This window comes from Coregonus clupeaformis, chromosome 15 (assembly GCF_020615455.1).
Source record: "Coregonus clupeaformis isolate EN_2021a chromosome 15, ASM2061545v1, whole genome shotgun sequence".
Classification (NCBI taxonomy): domain Eukaryota; kingdom Metazoa; phylum Chordata; class Actinopteri; order Salmoniformes; family Salmonidae; genus Coregonus; species Coregonus clupeaformis.
Window position 1 is genome coordinate 22441767 of NC_059206.1, and position 23599 is coordinate 22465365.

Genomic DNA, 23599 nt, shown 5'->3' on the forward strand with positions numbered 1-23599 from the left:
AGATCATCATCATTGCACCCTGCTGGTCCTGATTCCACGTGTTCTTACATCAGGACAACTTAGCTGCGGCACGCTATTGGCTGCGCCACTGCAGCTCCCGTGCGCGCGACAGTATGGGTTTAAAGCTCTCCCCCAGCGCACTTCCTCATCCTCACTGACAGAGGAAGGCGAGAGATTCAGTGTGTGTGAGCTTTTACCTGGAAATGTATGCATTTTTGCTACATCGTTTATGTGACTTTATATTTTCCACTGAGGTAACTTCGTTTTAGCCTAGTCGGACTGATCATAGACCATATTCCCACATTGCTCATTGTTCTGTGCCTGTGGAGATGGTGAGTGTTCCGGACGCAGGTGTTCTTCAGGATGGGAAGACTGTAGTCGAGGAGCCAATAGGACCTGAGGACTGGAGCGAGATGGCGATGGAAGCTCGGTGTCAGGCTGGAGATGAGAAGGCTGACCGTTGGCGGACTCTGGGAATCGTCTGGAGAAACGTTATCCTCATGGCCCTTCTGCACATCGGAGCGGTGTATTCCATCCTTGTTATCCCCAGAGCGAGGCCCCTTACCTGGGTCTGGTGTAAGTCTTATCTGCCGGAGATAAATAACTTGCTGTGTGTAGGCTACCACTCATAGCGTGCTTGTGCAACTTCTGGAAATTACCTCGGTGCAAGCAGGTGCCACTGAATACGTGATGAGATGCATGTTAAATGTAGCCTACCCGACTACCAAAGAGTATGCTATTTATGTTTAACACATATTTATGAGTAAACGAAGATGCCAGCACTATAAATAATGATTATTATTGCGCCTGTGAATTTAATTTGCTCTTATTGCGCCTGTGAATTTAATTTGCCCTAAAAAAGGCATAATGTGTCTTTCTCAATGTTATAGAGCAGAGTAACCCCTCTAATTACTCTGTAACGATCAGCTATTTTAGAGACAGAAATTCCTCTGATTTCATAACTGAAAAGGTATTGTCATATAAGACGTGTTTAATTCAAGTAAGCAAATATGTAGATTTATTATAGTGTGTGTGTATATATATATATATATATATATATATATTTGGCAGCGAGAGCTTTTAGTGAGATAATTGAGATGACAATTGAACATCTTGAACAGATTGTGCCTTCAAAATGTAGTGGCATCAAGTACGCCCCATGTCAGAAACAGCGGGCATCTTGTTTTATAAGGGTTTCTAAATGAAACCTGATTAAACGATAAAGTGAGGAAGTGTATTGATGACCTAAAACATGAATATACGGTAGGTAATATCCCAAACTAATTTAAAATAATAATTTAAAATCAAGTTATCTTCTACCAAATGACCATGTTATAATTATTAGCTACATCCTAATTTTGAGCTGCTAAGATATTAATTGAGGGATAACCATAATCTGTAATTTGTTTATTGTCTTGGAATGCGTTGAAGCTTGACCATGTCCAGTCACAGTGTGGCCTGCCCTGTAGGAGCAGTGTCTGTGTCACTCTGGGTGGGTGTTTACCATGCCCCAGTCAGTCATCACAGTGATGCACTGTTCTTCTAATCAATTCCACCGAGACATCAGACAGCACAGCTCTCCAAGTGGAACACTTTTCATTAGTCTAATCATTAATCGTTTGAACAGGGGGGATACTATTTATAGCTGCACAGCCTCCGGTTTATGAGCCCTCATTATTCAAAAGCACCTTTTTTTTGTGAACTGGTATTGCTATTGTAGCTCCTCCAGTGACAGGCATGAGGCAAGAGATCTTGATTTGAATACAGGGCTTTAATGCTGGTTAACCCGTGAGAACTGGTTTAAAGAAAGAAAAAATACATTAACAAAATAATGCCATATGCATGTCTCACACATCTGGCGTTATAATCAAGCTCATACAGCTAGCCACTTTATGTATATTTTACACCAAAACTGACGCACGTAAACACAAACACCCTCATAGCAAAATAAGTAGTCAACAAACCTCATTGCTGCTTATCACACAGAGGTGCTAAACATCCTTTTAAATGTCCTTTATCTTCTTCTGTATACTTTCTTTGTAAGTATGCACTTAAACACGATAACAGTGGAAAAATAATTCGCTTTTGGCGGTAAAGTTTCCTCGGTGCGTCGCTAAAGGCGCTCGGGTGACAACACTCGGGCGGAACCAATAATTAGTTCCGTCTTGCTGTAAACGTACAATTCAGAAGAAATTAAATAATAAAAAGTGCAAATACATGAAATAAACTGGCGACAGAGGCAGTTACACTCCCACCAAATCACAAGTGATTTCTTAAAACTTGGAGACAAACCTACTGCATGAATAAATAAAATGAAACTCTGTCCTAATAAACAACTAATAAACTGTGTGTGAGTGTATGATAGAACCATCAGTCTGCTTCTAGCAATGTAACTGTTTTCTGAATGGGTCTCTCCAGGTAAACAGGTTTGGCTGTACGCTTTCCTCTTCCATCCAGGGAGGAGTCACTGATGAGTAACTTGAGTCTCCTCACTCTTTCATCACTTCCAGGATAGACCTCGATGACTCTTGCTAGCTTCCATTGGTTTCGTGGTGTGGCAGCATCTTGTAACAGAACAATGTCACCGACCTTTGCATTTCTGCGATCTTTGGTCCACTTCTGTCTGTGTTGGAGATTCAGGAGATACTCTTTTTTCCATCGTACCCAAAAGTTGTTGGTTAAGAGTTGAACTCTGCGCCATATTTTGCGGAGGTAGAGATCCTCCTTGACAAACTTTCCAGGAGGAGGGAGAATGATTGTGGATTTCATGGTCAAGATGTGGTTTGGTGTCAAGGGCTCTGGACTGGTAGAATCGTTCAGATGATCAGTGGTTAGAGGTCTGCTATTCACAACCGCCATAACCTCATATAGAAATGTTCGTAGGGAAGAGGAGTCAAGTTGTCTGGACGACTGTTCTAGAATGGACGCCAGGACACTTCTGATAGTGCGGATTTGTCTTTCCCAGACTCCACCCATATGACTTGAGGCAGGGGTGTTCATGATGAACTTCGCAGCCCAAATCTTTGAGCTCTTCTTGATCCATCTCTTTCAGTGCTTCAATGAACTCACGCCTTGCTCCGACAAAGTTTGTCCCTTGATCACACCTTATCTGCCTTACTGATCCACGAATGGCGATGAATGAACGCAGAGCATTGATAAAGGCATCTGAGGTCAAGTCATCAAGTGCTTCAATGTGAACTCCTCTTGAACACATGCAGGTGAGCAACAGCCCATAACGCTTTAGCTCCTTTCTTCCTTCCTTAATGTGAAATGGTCCGAAGCAGTCCATTCCACAGTAAGTGAATGGAGCAGTTGTTTCCATCCGCTCTTCTGGAAGGTCTGCCATCCTTTGTTGCTCTGTGCATCTTCGGAACCTTCTGCAACTTGTGCACTTGTGAATATGGGATGAAACAAGCTTGCTGCAACCCAGGATCCATATGCCATTGGATCGGAGTTCATTTATAGTCATTCCTCGACCTTGATGGTACACTCTCTCATGATAGTGCTTGACGAGCAATGCAGAAACATGACTGTCTCTAGGAAGTACTGCTGGATGCCTCACGTGTGGATGTAGGGCAGCATTAGCTAAGCGGCCTCCTACTCTGATTACACCTTGATCATCCAGGAACGGACATAGTTTGTGCAACTGGTTGGCTTTGTCTTTGACCTTTGTCTCCTTATGATGTCTAAGGCGTTGAATTTCTTGAGAGAGAGTTGCTTCCTGGACCATCTTGATTATGGTCAGCTCCGCCTCTTTCCTTTCCTCCAAGTTCGAGGCCTCACAGGACTTTGGCTTGAGACCTTTGATTTCCTTAGCACGGCGCTTGAGTCTGGCAACAGCCTTCACCATTCTTGCCCAGTCTGAGAACTTGTGTAGACGATCTAAAATTGTTTTTGCTTCTTCTGCCTGAGTGTCATGAACCTGAGCTTTCTTGACCTCTGGGTCACTGCTCTCAATCTCTCCCACCATGACAACTCCAGTTGGTAGCTCTTTTTGCCAAAGAAGGTCTGGACCCGTGAACCAGTTAGAAGCTGTGAGTTGTTCTGCTGTGACACCCCTTGAGGCGTGGTCAGCTGGGTTGTCTTCTGAAGCTCTTTCTACAAAATCAGATTCCAACACCTTGATGACGTCTGTTGGAAGGACTACTTCTTTGATCTGTGTTCTACAGACATAGTGCACTTCGTTTGGGAGATTTGGAAGAACTGATGTCACTTGCTTCACAATGACTTGATGGCTTATTCCAAAGGCATCTCCAAAGTCAAGACATGGGTTGCCATAGCCGACTACACTCCAACCCAAGTCTGTTCTCTGAGCAAAGGGCTCATTTTCTTCTCCAGCAACCACTTGTCTTGGTACAAGAGCTTGAGGACAGTTGTAGCCAATTAGTAGGCCGATGTCACAGCTCTGCAGAGGAGCAATTTCATCTGCGATGTGCTCAAGATGAGACCATGCCTTGGCAGTCTCTGGTGTGGGAATATGATCTCTGTTTGCAGGGATGAATTCTCTTGAGTAAGTTACTGGCAGGTAGATTATCTTATTGGAGTAGAATCCTCTTATTTGTAGATCAGTCAGCCTTCTGCTAGGCACCACTGTATTTCTTGAAGACATTGTGGAGAGCTTTAACTGGACTGGTTCATTTTTAGTGTGAAGAACCTTTGCTGTCTCTTCAAGGATGAAGGTCGTGTCACTCTGTGTATCGAGAAGAGCGTACACAAGAACTTCATGATTTGGCTTACTTGTAGTGGACAACCACACAGGAATGACTGAGGATGTATGGGTGCCTTTAACATTCTGGATAACTCTGTTAGATGTTACCTCGCGTGGTGGTTTTGTCACCCTCTCTTGTGAACGATCTGTCGTTCCTTCTCTTGACTTGTCACTCTCCCTTTCTCCACCAGTCCTTGTTGACATTCCTCTTTCTTTGCTGCGATTATCGTGTAGGCAGGTTGGATGTCCTTTCTCACAAGTATCACAGATCCTTCTATTTTCACACTCCTTTGAGCGATGGCCAGGCTTCAGACAGCCAAAGCACAACTTCATCCCTTGAACAAACTTGACTCGCTCAGAGATGGTTTTATTCATAAATTTCCAACACTTGTGTAGACTGTGACTTGACTTCTCACAAAAACACAGCTTGTGGAGGAAGCTTTTTCATCTGAGTTAGTTGCTAGTACCTTTGCTCCGAGAGCTCTGTTCTTTAAAACCTTGATCTGCTCACCTTCAGCAGGTTTCAGAGCATGGAGAGATGTTATTGGGTTATTTGCAATCTTAGCTTCACGTGTGAGAAACTTTACAAACTGCTGGAAGCTTGGGAATGTGTGACTTTCTTCCTCCACTTCTATGACCTTTCTGTTCCATCTCGAGGTCAGCCAGTCTGGAAGCTTTGCAAGTAACTTCTGGTTCTCATTGCAGTCATTAAGTACTTGAGGCCTCTGATCTGAGTCATAGCAGCCTCACAGCTCCGAAGAAAATCAGCAAACTCTTGAAGTTCGATACTGCCTTTGGAGCTTATCTTGGGCCATGCCTCCAGCTTATCTCTGAATGCTTTGGCTATGAGGAATGGATTTCCATATCTTTCCTCGAGAATCCTCCATGCTGCGTGATAGGCTGACTCTGAACCAAGCAGGAAGTAGCTCTCTATAGCCTTTTTAGCAGGTCCACCCACATACTTTCGCAAGTGATATATCTTTTCTTCGGCTGGAATGTTTTTCCGATCAATGAGTGTCTGAAATGAAACCTTCCAGTCATTGAATCTGAGTGGGTCGCCATTGAATATTGTTGGTTCAGGTATAGGAAGACGACCTGCACTGATGGACTCTGCAAGTGCTCTAACAAGAGCTGCTGTGCTGTCATCCTGCTTTGAATGTGCCCGGTCTTGTGGTGAAGAATGGTGCTGCAACAGATTATTTTCATGTTTAACTTCTTCCTTTTCCTTCATACAGACACTTTGATGGAGTAGACTGCTTATTTCTTTATCTGAGCACTCACTCTGATCATACACTCGCTGACGTGCCTTAGCAGCCTTTAACTTTTAACTGTCTCTAGTCGCTCCAGTTGTCTCCGCTTTGCATCTAGCACCTTTTGTCTCTCTGCAGCTTCAGCTTCAAGCCTTTCCAATTCCTCAATGCAACACTCTTGTTCTAGTAGTACTTCTAGAGTAGCTTCATTGGCAGCAACTTCAGCAGCGGCATCTTGTCTGCTAACAGAAGTCCAACTTGAATGTCTGGAGCTGCTTTGAGCGTGAGAGGACTTAGTGCATTGGGATTTGATACTTATCTTGTCTGAGGCTACAGACTTGAATATAGACGATGTCGCCCTGTTGCCTCGTTGTTCATCTCCTCCACCGTTATCTGCTGTCTCCAAACGATCTTTTGCAGTTTGGATGATCTTCCTGGTTACAGCATCACAGGTGTCAATTCTGCGACGTGTGTCATGGTCAGGGTTGTCTATGCTCCTTAACTCATCATAAGCAATGTTCAGATTCTCTGAGGCAGCACTTATTTTGCTTATGTGTTCATGTAGCAGGTTGTTTGAGTATTGTCCACTCAAAGCTTGCTTGGCGTCTTTAGCAATAGCCTTCCACTCCTCATAGCTCACAGTGAAACGGTGAACAAATCTTCTTATTTGCTCATTGTACAGTTCTTGGCCCTTTTCTGTTAACTTTCGGTCTCTTTGGCTTCTTCGTGGTTCTTGTGAGGAAGTGTGGTCATTAGCTCTTGTGCCTTTAGTAGTCTGTGGTTGCATGTCTATGCACTGCTGCTCTATACTTTCACCTACATTAACCTGCTTTCTCCCAGAGGTAAGACTAGGCTCTGACATTGTTACTTGGTGTACTTAAATTTGGGTTAAATCTAATTTGGCCTGTAGCTAAGTGATTCAGCTCCCATTAGCTATTCACATTTATACTATTTTTACCACTAATATTATTTTTTAGAACATATTCACATCTACTTCACACAATCAATATCACGTTGTTCTATGAAATGCAAAATTCAGTCTCTTGGTTGTAGCTTAGTTAACACTTAAACATACACACAACTATACCGTATGAATATGAAGGCAAAAATGTGTCAGTCTCTTGTGGGAAATAGTTTAAGCTTCTTTGCATCAGCTGGATTCATGGTAAGGCGCCTGGATTCTTCTGTGGATGCTGCGGCTGTGTAAATGTCAGGAGCAGATGCACACTCTTGGATGTAGAGATGTCCCTTCTTGTCCATGGATCACGGCTCTTTGGTACTGTCTTCCTCGTCTACTCATGCAGAGCAGATGAGTTCTCACTGTAGCTCCTCCAGTGACAGGCATGAGGCAAGAGATCTTGATTTGAATACAGGGCTTTAATGCTGGTTAACCCGTGAGAACTGGTTTAAAGAAAGAAAAAATACATTAACAAAATAATGCCATATGCATGTCTCACACATCTGGCGTTATAATCAAGCTCATACAGCTAGCCACTTTATGTATATTTTACACCAAAACTGACGCACGTAAACACAAACACCCTCATAGCAAAATAAGTAGTCAACAAACCTCATTGCTGCTTATCACACAGAGGTGCTAAACATCCTTTTAAATGTCCTTTATCTTCTTCTGTATACTTTCTTTGTAAGTATGCACTCAAACACGATAACAGTGGAAAAATAATTCGCTTTTGGCGGTAAAGTTTCCTCGGTGCGTCGCTAAAGGCGCTCGGGTGACAACACTCGGGCGGAACCAATAATTAGTTCCGTCTTGCTGTAAACGTACAATTCAGAAGAAATTAAATAATAAAAAGTGCAAATACATGAAATAAACTGGCGACAGAGGCAGTTACAGCTATTTTTGGGGTATTTTTTTAGGATCCCCATTAGCTGTTGCAAAAGCAGCAGCTACTCTTCCTGGGGTCCACACAAAACATGAAACATGACATAATACAGAACATTAATAGACAAGGACAGCTCAAGAACAGAACTACATACATTTTTTAAAAAGGCACACGTAGCCTACAAATCAATACATACACAAACTATCTAGGTCAAATAGGGGAGAGGCGTTGTGAGGTGTTGCTTTATCTGTTTTTTAAAACCAGGTTTGCTGTTTATTTGAGCAATATGAGATGGAACGGAGTTCCATGCAATAATGGCTCTATATAATACTGTACGCTTTCTTGAATTTGTTCTAGATTTGGGGTCTGTGAAAAGACCCCTGGTGGCATGTCTGGTGGGGTAAGTGTGTGTGTCCGAGCTGTGTGTAAGTTGACTGCAAACAATTTGGGATTTTCAACACATGAATGTTTCTTATAAAAAGAAGAAGTGATGCAGTCAGTCTCTCCTCAACTCTTAGCCAAGAGAGACTGGCAGGCATAGTATTTATATCAGCCCTCTGATTACCATGAAGATCAAGACGTGCCGCTCTGGGTGCCAGACAGAGAGATTTGGATTAGCATAAACTCTCAGCCTGGTATCCACCTGTAATATTTATTAACCTGCTGGCCCTGCTGCTATCTTGGACCAGGCCTCTCTTGCAAAAGAGATTTAATCTCACTGAGACTAACCTAGATAGATGAATGTTAAATAAAAGAGAGGAATGTGTTTTTTAAAGATGACACTGTTGTGTGCTATGAGGGAAGATTATATGATTACCTGCTTTATTAGAAATGCATATATAATCATTTGTAACCAGCTATTAGAAACTTGAATAATAGTAGAGTTCTCTGTTTAAAGGAACAGAGGAGACGTACTGCTGAGCACACAGGCAAGGTGTGAGACGACAAGATGGTTTCACACCTTCCCCCGCCTCAGGGTTGGTTCCTCTCTCCTCCTTTCAGCCATTCTGAGCGTACGGCCAAGATCTGGCAACCATAGATAGCTCACGGAGCAGAAACAGACTCGTTATTGTTCTAAAGCATCCTCTTCCTGAGAAACTAAGCCAGGGTGGGGTAAACAACACCCGGTGCACTCGACCACAAGGTTGACACAAAGTGATTGTGAAGCCCAGGTGCCCCGGCGAGGAGTGGAATCAACCATGTCTCCGCAGCTCCTAGATTGCTATATAAACCCTCTGCATTCTCCATATTGTTGAGCTCTCGGCCTTCCAGCTTAGAGTGTATGGTTGACCAGCTTCATTATTGCAATAATTAAATAAAGATTAATTGTTTGAAGAAACTACTGTCTCTCCACAACATAATTTCCACAACAGTGCCCAGGTGTGTAACAGGCTGGTATTCACCTATATATTGTTGTTTGTTAATGACTCTGTTGTGTCTTCTGGTGTGTTGTTGCAGCCTACGTGTGTTTCATCGTGACAGCCCTGGGGGTGACAGCAGGGGCCCATCGGCTGTGGAGCCACCGCTCCTACAGGGCCAAGCTTCCTCTCAGAGTCTTCCTCGCAGCTGCCAACTCCATGGCCTTCCAGGTTAGCTCCTCTCTCCCTCTGCTGTTGACATCCCCTGAAGATATTTGTAAATTACTTCAGGTGGGAGTCACTCATTAGAGAACCTGCGTAAACCATAAAGCACAGGGATGAATATACAACTTTAATGTAGTATCGTATCGCTGGTCTTTCTACCCTTTTAGACACATAAAATACATCAGCGTTTTTTAAATACATTTAAAAACCGGTAAATATTAATCATTTAATTTCTGTACTTCTACAAATCAAAAGCTATTTCTTCCAAAGTCTCTCTGTGCTCTGTTGCATCATGTCAGCATTACCTATGAGAAAAGGACCAAAACCCGACCCATCAGACAAACTGGCAGCTATAAACATCAGCTGAATTTCTTCCCTCTGGAACACATGACCTCATTTGATCTGAGTTTCAGGTTAATTCATCTAATTAAATGGCTTACCATTGTGCTCTCAGTCTTCTCCCAGGACCTGAAATATATTACACCACTGGTTTCTAAAGCAGGGAAACAATGGCTGCAGTGGGAAGTGTCCTGGACAGAAAGAATAGTGGTATCGTCATGACTACCCAGGTGCACTGTGAGAGATTTTTCTAGAATAACAAACTGTAGATGATGTCATGTCTCTCTTCACTAATAAATCATGAATGTCCACCAGAAACTGAATGTCCTCTTTATGTAAAAAATGTTCACTTCACACATTTTCACACATCTTTTTCCTCCTCTCTTCCCCAGAATGACATATATGAGTGGGCGAGAGACCACCGCGTGCACCACAAGTTCTCAGAGACGGATGCAGACCCCCACAATGCAACACGAGGCTTTTTCTTCGCTCACATTGGCTGGCTGTTTGTGCGTAAACACCGTGATGTCATCGAGAAGGGAAAGAAGCTGGACGTCACTGACCTCTTGGCTGACCCCGTGGTCCAGTTCCAGAGAAGGTGGGTCCACTGCCCCATTTCACATTGACCTTTAGCCCTAGCTGTAGCCCTGTGTGATTGACCAGAACACAACACCACCCTAACTCTGCACTTGTTTTACTGTAAGTTGAATGCGTTACTCTGTATAAGAGCTGTAAGATATTCTCTCCTCTCCTTTCCTATTCTCTCCTCTCTTCTCCTCTCGTCACCCCTCCTCTCCTCTTCTCTCTTCCCTCTCTTCTCCTCTCCCTTTCTCCTCTATTTTATCCCAGGTACTACAAGACCTCAGTCCTGATCATGTGCTTCTTGGTTCCCACCGTGGTACCCTGGTACTTTTGGGGTGAGACGCTGTGGAACTCCTACTTCCTAGCATCCATCTTGCGTTACACCGTCTCGCTCAACGTCACCTGGCTGGTGAACAGCGCCGCCCACATGTACGGGAACCGACCGTACGACCAGAACATCAGCCCCCGCGAGAACCGCTGGGTCACCTTCGGAGCCATCGGTGAGTCTGGCTATGACCTGTTATTACATGTTATAACTCCTATACAATATCTTATACTGTGGTGACTGATAATGTTGTTATATCTATGGTCACTCTTCATTACTGCTTTGACTTGTCTGATATATTGTCTGATATTGTAAGATTAATGGATTGAAATTACTGGAACTGAATGCAAAAGAATACATATAACATTTGTACTTCCACTCCCCACCTATCCCCCATCCACATTCCCCTAGGTGAGGGTTTCCATAACTTCCACCATACTTTCCCCTTTGACTACTCTACCAGTGAGTTCGGCCTGCGTTTCAACCCCACCACCTGTTTTATCGATCTCATGTGCTGGATGGGCCTAGCCAGCAACCGCAAGAAAGCCTCAGTGGAAATAATACAGTCCAGGAAACTAAGGACAGGGGATGGGAGCTACGGAGCAGTCAACAGTACACAAGAGAAAGAAGCATGAGTGGTGGTTCTCACTGAACCAAGTTGTGGTTGAGAAGTCCATGATGAAGACATCAATATATTCTTATACCGCCACTGGATTATGATTTCTCATCATGTTTTGTCTGCTATGTTTTGTACTTTGTTCTTTTGGAGCCCCGAATTGCAGATTATGTTCTGATCCCCGAATTGCAGATTATGTTCTGACACAAAGGTGTCGTTTTTGACTCACTGGTTAGTTAATTCAAGGTTTAATCTGGAATCCAAGACAACCAGACACCTTTTGAAATCAGAAAATCTAATCCTAGCATTGTTACTTACCTTTTGCATGAGCTTCCACAAGCCAGGCTCTGCAGTACATTACCCTGTGGAGAAGGGTTTCTTCTGCAGGAGGACCAGGTGGTGAGACATTATAAAAGATCACTCCTGCGTTCAGGATACACATGCTGTTTATTGTGAACATTTTGGTTGTCGTGTCTTGAAAAAGGTCACAGGCCGAAACGTGGACAGTAAATGTCAGTCACATGCAGAGGTAATGGTGTATGGGAGTTAACGTTAATATGTTTAGACATGTTTACCAGAACGTGATGTAAGGGAGAGAGGAGAGGTCCCTAGTTTCCTGTTCATGGTCCCTGGTGTGTTCCCTCTAGCGTGGAAACTCACGTCACCTGTACCAAGTAGCCCCACCCCCTCCAATCCTTCATCACGTTGAGATGTCCTTAGGCGGTGTGAAATAGGGCTGCTGGTTACGGAACGTTTATTTTATTCCCTTGCCTTACCATCAATCAGAATGTTTCGCCTGTGATGTATAACTTGTCTGTTTCACTCCAAGTTCAGCTTGTCTGTGAGACAGAATAAAGCAACGTCTTAAGTAGATGTCTGAGAAGTAGATAGATGACTGAGGAGTCAGACTGAGTGGATGAGTAATACTGGTCTTTGACTGATTCAGTCTTTAATAATAATATTTCAACTCTATGCTTTCAGAGAATCTTAACGGACTGTGGAAGAAGTGGTGGGTAGATATTCAATATATCAGTCAAAGCAGGGACATACTGTAGCTTCCATGGTGATGAATTAGTCATTTAGAAACGTTCACAGGAAACTTTATGCTTATCTACTCACGACGCTGAAAGTTAATTCTCCATATTTACATCAGCTTGGAACAAGTTGACAAGTTGACATAATGGGGCTAGATTGAGAAGATACGTGTGCTTGGATTATTCTCAGCAACTATTTGTTTTTATCCAACTCTTTATGCTGCATACTGATATAATACAATATAATTATATAATTATTGCATGTTAATATGGTTTTCCTCTTTTAAATCAGTTTGGTTCCCCCTGTTTGAATAGCACACCACACCACTACTCTCTGGTATACAACAGAAGTCTGCCTGTCATTATGTACTTTATAGTGGGAGTAATTCAGATTTTAATTCAATACAAGACGGAACATGAGAAAAAGATATGCGGTATGAGAGCATGTACCAAACTTTGATCTATCCCTTTGATTAATTGATTACACTATTATTATGTGTAATGAGAGATAACATTGCCATAGTGCTTCTATTACTACTCTACTGTACTTTATAATATCGTTGAGAGTTGAGCTTGTGTGTTATATGCTTGTTTTCCTCTCCCAGTTGTGGAATGACTGTATTTGTTTGTATTCGGTACCTGTCTTGTGTGGGTTTTATACTGTGTCGATATCAATAGCCTATATATTTCTGGTTTAGTTCTTATTGGACACACACATACACACACACAGTCGTGATTAACCAAGCTTGTGGGGAGACACAGTTGATTCCCAGTCAAAAATTATATTTTCTCTAACCCCTAACTCTAAACCTAACCCTAACCCTAACCTTAACCTGAAAACCTAACCTTAACCCTAAACCTAACTCCTAACCCTAACCTTTAACCCCTAACCCTAATTCTAACCCTAACACTAATTCTAACCTTAACCCTAAACCTCCTAGTCCTTGTGGGGACTAACAAAATGTCCCCAGTTGGTCCATTTTTTTCTTAGTTTACTATTCTTGTGGGGACTTCTGGTCCCCACAAGTATAGTTAAATATGTACACACACACGTACACACACACACACAGTCTTGTATAACTAACCTTGTGACGACACACAATTCAGTCCCATTCAAAATCCTATTTTCCCTAACCCCTAACTTTAACCCTAATCCCAAAACCTAACCCTTAACCTAACCCTAAACCTAACCCTAGCTCCTAACCCTAAAACTAATTCTAACCCTAACACTAATTCTAACCTTAACTCTAAACCTCCTAGAAATAGCATATGACCTTGTGAGAACTAACAAAATGTCACCAGTTGGTCAAACTTTTGTTTGTTTACTATTGTGGGGACCAGATCGTTAAACACGTCCAGAGGATGGTGGAGTTTCCTTTGTAATGACTGGATCTGGCTGAGATGATACATATGATTAAACTGATGTGTTGGTAACTGAATGTACGAATGGGGGATCTATAGTGTATCATCATGTCATTATTCTAGCTAAAAGAAATTGTTTAATACAGATGGTTTATGTGTGTGTTTGTTGACTTTGTGCCATGCATTAGAGAGGGCTTTTTCAATAATCAACTGTTGTATAGGGGAGAGTGGGGTAAGTTGAGCCATTTTTGACATTCAGTATCACTACATCAAGGGAAATATATAATGTTTTTCTAACAAAGATATCTACATACACTGAGTATACAAAACATTAAGAACACCTGCTCTTTCCATGACATAGACTGACCAGGTGTATCCAGGTGAAAGCTATGATCCCTTATTGATGTCACTTGTTAAATCCACTTCAATCAGTGTAGATGAAGGGGAGGAGACAGGGTAAAGAAGGATTTTTAAGCCTTGAGACAATTGAGACATGGATTATGTACGTATGCCATTCAGAAAAATGTAAGTGCCTTTGAACGGGGTATGGTAGTAGGTGCCAGGCGCACTAGTTTGTGTCAAGAACTGCAACGCTGCTGGGTTTTTCACACTCAACAGTTTCCCGTGTGTATCAAGAATGGTCCACCACCCAAAGGACATCAAGCCAACTTGGCACAACTGGGGGAAGCACTGGAGTCAACATGGGCCAGCATCCCTGTGGAACGCTTTTGATACCTTGTAGAGTCCATGCCCCGATGAATTGAGGCTGTTCTGAGGACAAAAGTGGGGGGAAGGTGTTCCTAATGTTTGGTATACTTAGTGTATATTCCAGGATGCTGGGAGCCAAATACTTTTTTCTCTCACTGTATCTTTATTTCCCAAACCCAATTCAACACAATCACAATTGCTTTTTGTCTTTTAATCATTTTAAGCATATTTTAACACAGGCTTAACACTTAACAATCACTTTTAACATAGGCCAGGCCCTGTTGTTACCATTTCAATTGGCTCAACTTGCCATTGGCTCAACTTACACCATAGCCATTGGCTCAACTTACTCCAAGGCAAACATTTTCATGCTAGGTTTAGGACCTCATATTGAAGCTTATAGAGACCCAAACTGATGTATAGAATCATTTTTAAATGATCTACTTTGGCTTAGATACAAGCATAATTATACCTCTAACACAATAAATTAATTTGACTTGGTGACAATCTATTTTTTGGACCTAACTTGCTTACCACTTTTTCCATGTGGTTTCTTCCTTCACAGACTCCATGAAACAATGACCTCTTTCTAAATATTTGGTCAAATTATTATTATTATTATTTTTATATATACATATATATATATACATATATATATATATATATACATATATATATACACACATACATACACATATACACATATGCACACATACATATACAATATATATATATATATATATATATATATATATATATATATATATATATATACAGTGGGGAGAACAAGTATTTGATACACTGCTGATTTTGCAGGTTTTCCTACTTACAAAGCATGTAGAGGTCTGTAATTTTTATCATAGGTACACTTCAACTGTGAGAGATGGAATCTAAAACAAAAATCCAGAAAATCACATTGTATGATTTTTAAGTAATTAATTTGCATTTTATTGCATGACATAAGTATTTGATCACCTACCAACCAGTAAGAATTCCGGCTCTCACAAACCTGTTAGGTTTTCTTTAAGAAGCCCTCCTGTTCTCCACTCATTACCTGTATTAACTGCACCTGTTTGAACTCGTTACCTGTATAAAAGACACCTGTCCACACACTCAATCAAACAGACTCCAACCTCTCCACAATGGCCAAGACCAGAGAGCTGTGTAAGGACATCAGGGATACAATTGTAGACCTGCACAAGGCTGGGATGGGCTACAGGACAATAGGCAAGCAGCTTGGTGAGAAGGCAACAACTGTTTGCGCAATTATTAGAAAATGGAAGAAGTTCAAGATGACGGTCAATCACCCTTGGTCTGGGGCTCCATGCAAGATCTCACCTCGTGGGGCATCAATGATCATGAGGAAGGTGAGGGATCAGCCCAGAACTACACGGCAGGACCTGGTCAATGACCTGAAGAGAGCTGGGACCACAGTCTCAAAGAAAACCATTAGTAACACACTACGCCGTCATGGATTAAAATCCTGCAGCGCACGCAAGGTCCCCCCTGCTCAAACCAGCGCATGTCCAGGCCCGTCTGAAGTTTGCCAATGACCATCTGGATGATCCAGAGGAGGAATGGGGAGAAGGTCATGTGGTCTGATGAGACAAAAAAATAGCTTTTTGGTCTATACTCCACTCGCCGTGTTTGGAGGAAGAAGAAGGATGAGTACAACCCCAAGAACACCATCCCAACCGTGAAGCATGGAGGTGGAAACATCATTCTTTGGGGATGCTTTTCTGCAAAGGGGACAGGACGACTGCACCGTATTGAGGGGAGGATGGATGGGGCCATGTATCGCGAGATCTTGGCCAACAACCTCCTTCCCTCAGTAAGAGCATTGAAGATGGGTCGTGGCTGGGTCTTCCAGCATGACAACGACCCGAAACACACAGCCAGGGCAACTAAGGAGTGGCTCCGTAAGAAGCATCTCAAGGTCCTGGAGTGGCCTAGCCAGTCACCAGACCTGAACCCAATAGAAAATCTTTGGAGGGAGCTGAAAGTCTGTATTGCCCAGCGACAGCCCCCGAAACCTGAAGGATCTGGAGAAGGTCTGTATGGAGGAGTGGGCCAAAATCCCTGCTGCAGTGTGTGCAAACCTGGTCAAGACCTACAGGAAACGTATGATCTCTGTAATTGCAAACAAAGGTTTCTGTACCAAATATTAAGTTCTGCTTTTCTGATGTATCAAATACTTATGTCATGAAATAAAATGCAAATTAATTACTTAAAAATCATACAATGTGATTTTCTGGATTTTTGTTTTAGATTCCGTCTCTCACAGTTGAAGTGTACCTATGATAAAAATTACAGACCTCTACATGCTTTGTAAGTAGGAAAACCTGCAAAATCGGCAGTGTATCAAATACTTGTTCTCCCCACTGTATATACACACACATACACGCATACATACACATATACACACATACACACACACAGACACACCCACATACATACATACATACATATCCTTAAAAATATATATATATATTCCCCTTTATTACTTTCCAACCCCGCCACCCTTTCCCCACTTGGAGTAAACTAGTGAACAACAACGCCTAGGCCTCTACTTCCAGTCCATACCCACTATCTACATTTTATGGACACAGTCAATTTTACAGTCAAATTATTAATTTTGTGTATGTTTTTCTAGAACTTTAATGCACTCTCCCCTGTGTTTATGTTTATTGTCTGGAAAAGCAGTCCTCTGAGGATGGAGGAAAATGTTTATGCATTTTCTTTTTCAGTTCAAGTACAGAAGATCCATTATGCTTTTACTCTATTTCCATTGACAACATGCCAACATAACACGATGCCATTATAATAGTATAATATGCATTAGCATGATTGAATACACCAGAAATCCACATACCTGTGAGACACACCACAGCAGAGCAGCTCCAAGTGGCCTACTCTCACGTCACATAGGCTATAGAGTAGGATAGGACAGCTTACATGCTGAAAACAAGAGGCTTACTGCTATTACTCTTTCCTACGGAAAATGGGAAAATATGAGTGTCACAGGGTTGACATGTCAATAAATTGCATTCAACGGGATGAGTGTCACAAGGATGATGCTTATGTCAATCCATTGCATTCAATGGGAAAAGATGAGTGTCAACCAATTTATGCTTATGTCAGTACATTCCAGTCAATGGGAAAATATGAAAAGATGAGACTCACAGACAGACATCTCTCTAACCCCCTCTACCCCTCCCCTCTGTCTCTGTCTCTTTCTCTCTAGCTCCTCTTTCCCCCCTCCTCTTCTCTCTCCCTCCCCCTTCTTTTACCACCTCTCTCTCCCTGCTTCTCTCTCTCCCTCCGTCTCTCTCTCCTCTCTATATATCTCTTTCTCCCCTCCCTCCTCTCTCCCCCCTCCCTCCTTGACCCTCTCCCCTCTCTCTATCTTTCCTCTCCCTCCTCTCATCTCTCTCCCTCTCCTCTCTCCCTCCTCTCTCCCACCTCTGTCTGTTGACTCTCTCTCTCCCCTCCCTCCTCTCTCTCCCCTCCCTCCCTCCTTCACCTTCTCCATTTCTCTCTCCCCTCTCTCCCCCTCACTCTCCCCCTTCTCTCTCTCCCTCTTCTCTCTCTCCCTCCTCCCCCCTCCATTATCTCTCCCTCCTTCTTTCCCTCCCTCCCCCTCTTCTCATCTCTCTATCCCTCTCCCTCCTCTCTCTCCATCCTCTCTCCCACCTCCACAGACTGGATATTGACGCATAAATATGCATCAAGGACATTGACGCATAAGTCAATACATTGCATTTAAGGCAGAAAGGTTGGTGATACAGCTGCAATTGATAAATAACTCAGACAGGCAGACAGACATACATTTACATCATTTAGCAGACGCTCTTATCCAGAGCGACTTACAGTTTGTGAGTGCATACATTATTTTTACATACTGGCCCCCCTTGGGAATCAAACCCACAACCCTGGCATTGCAAACACCATGCTCTACCAACTGAGCTACATCCCTGCCGGCCATTCCCTCCCCTACCCTGGATGACGCTGGGCCAATTGTGCGCCTCCCCATGGGTCTCCCGGTCGCGGCCGGCTACGACAGAGCCTGGATTTGAACCAGGATCTCTAGTGGCACAGCTAGCACTGCAATGCAGTGCCTTAGACCACTGCGCCACTCGGGAGACACATACGCAGACAGAAAGAAAGACAGACACAGACTGTTTCAAGTTTCAAGTCAATCTAAACTAATGTGACCAATATCCTCTTCAGAATTAATTCTAACAAGGCTCTTAGCTTCTAGAACTGCAAGACCATTGTGTCCAATGGAGGTTAAAAATGCTTTTGAGTTGATTGAAATTTCATATGCCGGGTCATGACGGTCCCCCGGTCACAAATATGTTACATTTGGGAAGATTCAACCGCTTCGAGCCTTTGCGTTAAGAATGGACTGTTCTACAGAGGATGTAAGACAGTGTTTTTGTGAAACGGCAGGGAGAGAATGAAGCACTATGTTGAGGATGAATTAAGCCATTTCCTGTTGCCACAGTAAGCTGAACCTCAACACAGGGCATCCCTATAAAGTAGCGATGGGTTGTGCGGAAGGACGGTTAGCTAGCGCAATTACAGTCCACGGGTGCGTCATGCTTATATGAGAGCTGCAGGTAATGCTTTATTCTATGGAAGAAAGGCCTTGTTCTCTTGGGAACAAAGTTTTCACTGTTGAAGAGTTAATTTCACATGGTCTGGCTTGCATTCATCAGGAGCGTCTGTTGAGCGATCCCATACCTTAATTTTGTTTCTAGCCTAAACCGTTCTGCCAATGTCACTCAAAAGCACATTAACTTTAGGTCAGGCTTCAAGTGAGGCCTACCTTTCTGCAATGTAGTGGTGGGTGGGGCGAATTAATTAATTGTCAACCTTTTACTGCAGTGGGCTAAATCAGAGCCACACAGAGTGATTCTTGGTAGTCTAGTTTGAAGCAAAAGTATACATCTCACACACATGGTTATGGGCTTAAAAAAGAAGACACCTGTACCATGTCAGATATAGAGTTGAAATGTATTCAATTTTGAGTTTGCATCCCAATATTACACTTTATATACATCACAGAAGACTGAAATATAACAAAACCGTTTGACATAGAAACACCAGATTTTCGTCAGAAAAAAAAAATGTGGATATGAGGTTAGGGTTAGGGTTGATGTAAACTAAAGTAACAGGTGTAAAATAAATGCTTGAGCGGGGTTGAATATAGGGGAAAAGGAAGCTCAGTTGAATATACTGTATCCCTGAAAACCAGATGTTTCCGTTTCCTTCAGACCCTGCAGAGGGTGGGGTTGAGGCTATGATTACAGTGGGGGAAAAAAGTATTTAGTCAGCCACCAAATGTGCAAGTTCTCCCACTTAAAAAGATGAGAGAGGCCTGTAATTTTCATCATAGGTACACGTCAACTATGACAGACAAAATGAGAAAAATAATTCCAGAAAATCACATTGTAGGATTTTTAATGAATTTATTTGCAAATTATGGTGGAAAACAAGTATTTGGTCAATAACAAAAGTTACTCAATACTTTGTTATATACCCTTTGTTGGCAATGACACAGGTCAAACGTTTTCTGTAAGTCTTCACAAGGTTTTCACACACTGTTGCTGGTATTTTGGCCCATTCCTCCATGCAGATCTCCTCTAGAGCAGTGATGTTTTGGGGCTGTCGCTGGGCAACACAGACTTTCAACTCCCTCCAAAGATTTTCTATGGGGTTGAGATCTGGAGACTGGCTAGGCCACTCCAGGACCTTGAAATGCTTCTTACGAAGCCACTCCTTCGTTGCCCGGGCGGTGTGTTTGGGATCATTGTCATGCTGAAAGACCCAGCCACGTTTCATCTTCAATGCCCTTGCTGATGGAAGGAGGTTTTCACTCAAAATCTCACGATACATGGCCCCATTCATTCTTTCCTTTACACGGATCAGTCGTCCTGGTCCCTTTGCAGAAAAACAGCCCCAAAGCATGATGTTTCCACCCCCATGCTTCACAGTAGGTATGGTGTTCTTTGGATGCAACTCAGCATTCTTTGTCCTCCAAACACGACGAGTTGAGTCTTTACCAAAAAGTTATATTTTAGTTTCATCTGACCATATGACATTCTCCCAATCCTCTTCTGGATCATCCAAATGCACTCTAGCAATCTTCAGACGGGCCTGGACATGTACTGGCTTGAGCAGGGGGACACGTCTGGCACTGCAGGATTTGAGTCCCTGGCGGCGTAGTGTGTTACTGATGGTAGGCTTTGTTACTTTGGTCCCAGCTCTCTGCAGGTCATTCACTAGGTCCCCCCGTGTGGTTCTGGGATTTTTGCTCACCGTTCTTGTGATCATTTTGATCCCACGGGGTGAGAACTTGCGTGGAGCCCCAGATCGAGGGAGATTATCAGTGGTCTTGTATGTCTTCCATTTCCTAATAATTGCTCCCACAGTTGATGTTTCTGGTGTCCTTTGACAGCTCTTTGGTCTTGGCCATAGTGGAGTTTGGAGTGTGACTGTTTGAGTTTGTGGACAGGTGTCTTTTATACTGATAACAAGTTCAAACAGGTGCCATTAATACAGGTAACAAGTGGAGGACAGAGGAGCCTCTTAAAGAAGAAGTTACAGGTCTGTGAGAGCCAGAAATCTTGCTTGTTTGTAGGTGACCAAATACTTATTTTCCACCATAATTTGCAAATAAAATCATTAAAAATCCTACAATGTGATTTTCTGGATTTTTTTTTCTCAATTTGTCTGTCATAGTTGACGTGTACCTATGATGAAAATTACAGGCCTCTCTCATCTTTTTAAGTGGGAGAACGTGCACAATTGGTGGCTGACTAAATACTTTTTTCCCCCACTGTAGGTTTGAGCCGGGATGTGGACATGAAGCTAGAGTTAGGGTTAGGGTCTGTCTGGTTAAAAAGGCAGAATCTTCCCAAATGTTATATATTTGTGATATATTTGTGAACAGGGGACCATCATGACTCGGCATATGAAATTTGAAGTTAATTGACCCAAAAGCATTTTTGACCTCCATTGGACACAATAGTTTTGCAGTTCTAAAAAGCTAAGAGCCTTGTTAGAATGAATTCTGAAGAGAATATTGGTTAATTTTTTTTTAGATTGACTTGAAACTGTCTGTGTCTGTCTGTCTGTCTGTCTGTCTGTCTGTCTGTCTGTCTGTCTGTCTGTCTGTTGACCTGTCTAGCTGTCTGTCTGTCCTGCCTGCGTCCGTCTGCCTGCCTGTCTGTCTGTGTCTGTCTGTTTTTCTCTCTGCATCTGTCTATATGTCTGTCTGCCACCTGTCTGTCTGCCTGTGTCTGTCTGTCTGTCTGTCTGTCTGTCTGTCTGTCTGAATCTGTCTGTCTGTCTGTCTGTCTGTCTGCATGCCTGCCTACCTGTCTCTCTGTCTGTCTGCCTGTGTCTGTCTGTCCATCTGTCTCTCTGCCTACCTGTCTGTGTCTGTCTGTCTGTCTGTCTGTCTGTGTGTCTTTTTGTCTGTCTGTGTCTGCCTGCCTGCCTGTCTATCTGTCTCTCTGAATATGTCTGACTGTCTGTCTGTCTGTCTGCCTGTCTATCTGTCTGTGTCTGTCTGTCTGTGTCTGTCTGTCTGCCTGCCTGCCTGCCTGCCTGCCTGCCTGCCTGCCTGCCTGCCTGTCGGTTGATCTGTCTGTCTGTCTGCGTCTTTCTGTCTGTCCGTCTGTCTGCATGCCTGCCTGCCTGCCTGTGTCTGTCTGTCTGCGTCTGTCTGTGTGTCTTTTTGTCTGTCTGTGTCTGCCTGCCTGCCTGTCTATCTGTCTCTCTGAATATGTCTGACTGTCTGTCTGTCTGCCTGCCTGTCTGTCTGTCTGTCTGTCTGTCTGTCTGTCTGTCTGTCTGTGTCAGTCTGTCTGTCTGCCTGCCTGCCTGTCGGTTGATCTGTCTGTCTGTCTGCGTCTTTCTGTCTGTCCGTCTGCCTGCCTGTCTGCCTACCTGCTTCTGTATGTCTGTGTCTGTCTGGCTGGCAGTCTGCCTGCGTCTGTCTGTCTGTCTGCGTTTGTCTGTCTGCCTGTGTCTGTCTGCCTGTCTGTCTGAGTTTTTCACCAATTGATCCATTGCAGCTGTATCAGGGGAGAAAGGGAGAGGGTGAAGAGAGAGAGAGAGAGAGAGAGAGAGAGAGAGAGAGAGAGAGAGAGAGAGAGAGAGAGAGAGAGAGAGAGAGAGAGAGAGAGAGTCAACAGACAGACAGAGGTGGGAGAGAGGAGGGAGGGAGGGAGGAAGGAGAAAGGAGGGAGGGAGAGAGAAAAAGAAGGAGGGCGAGTGTTATGATGTCTTTTCATGGTGGTGGGAACAAGGTTACATTTAGTAGATAAGTTATTCTGGGTGCCGCACAGTCTGAATACCAAGGATTACATTATGTCAAGGGAGATTACTGAGGTTTATCTTAGAATGATTGATGGACATGATATACTGACTTGGGTACAGGGTAATACCATAAAAGAAGGGAGTGCCCACTGAGGGTTAACAGATGTTGTTGAAGAAACGTGTAACAGAAGGTAGCTGTAGCTGTAGCCCAGTTGGTAGAGCATGGCGCTTGCAACGCCAGGGTTGTGGGTTCGTTTCCCACGGGGGGCCAGTATGAAAATGTATGCACTTACTAACTGTAAGTCACTCTGGATAAGCGCGTCTGCTAAATGACTAAAATGTAAATATAAACTGAGGTATTTTCTTTGTTCGGAATGGCAAGAGGCAGAGCATTTTGTTAGATGAACTCGGTACTATTAAATATTTGTATGAACTCTCCATCTAAGTGTTAAATATCTTCTTGCATCATGAATTACTTGATACCCGAGAAACTCATCATAACAGCGAGAGAGAGAGGGGGAGAGGGTGGAGGGGGTGTAAGAAGGGGGAGGGAGAGAAGAGGAGTGGTAATACAGAAGAGGTAGCGGAAACGAGACAAAGAGAGGCAAAGAGAACGAGAGAGAACAAGTGTATGTAGGAGTGTATGTATTGACATAAGCATCAATTGGTTGACGGTCATCTTTTCCCATTGAATGCAATGTATTGAGATAAGTGTCAATTGGTTGACACTCATCTTTTCCCATCGACTGCGATGTATTGACATAAGCGTCAACCTTGTGGCACTCTTCTTTTCCCATTGAATGCAATGTATTCACCAAAGTGTCAGTAGGTTGACACTCATCTTTTCCCATTGACTGCAAATTAGTGCTGTGCGATTAACCAAAATGTAGGTTATTTTTTCGTTTTTTAAACAACTA

The 23599-nt window shown here is 43.1% G+C and overlaps 1 protein-coding gene across 1 annotated transcript; it reads left to right on the top strand.

The window, feature by feature from the left end:
* The first annotated feature begins 136 nt into the window (after nucleotides 1-136).
* On the top strand, nucleotides 137-13146 carry LOC121582781 (stearoyl-CoA desaturase 5). Its single transcript, XM_041898880.1, has 5 exons — nucleotides 137-576; nucleotides 9261-9391; nucleotides 10117-10322; nucleotides 10574-10806; nucleotides 11043-13146. The coding sequence occupies exons 1-5, from the start codon at nucleotides 330-332 to the stop codon at nucleotides 11264-11266; spliced, it is 1041 nt and encodes a 346-aa protein (XP_041754814.1). The 5' UTR covers nucleotides 137-329; the 3' UTR covers nucleotides 11267-13146.
* Nucleotides 13147-23599: the final 10453 nt, after the last annotated feature.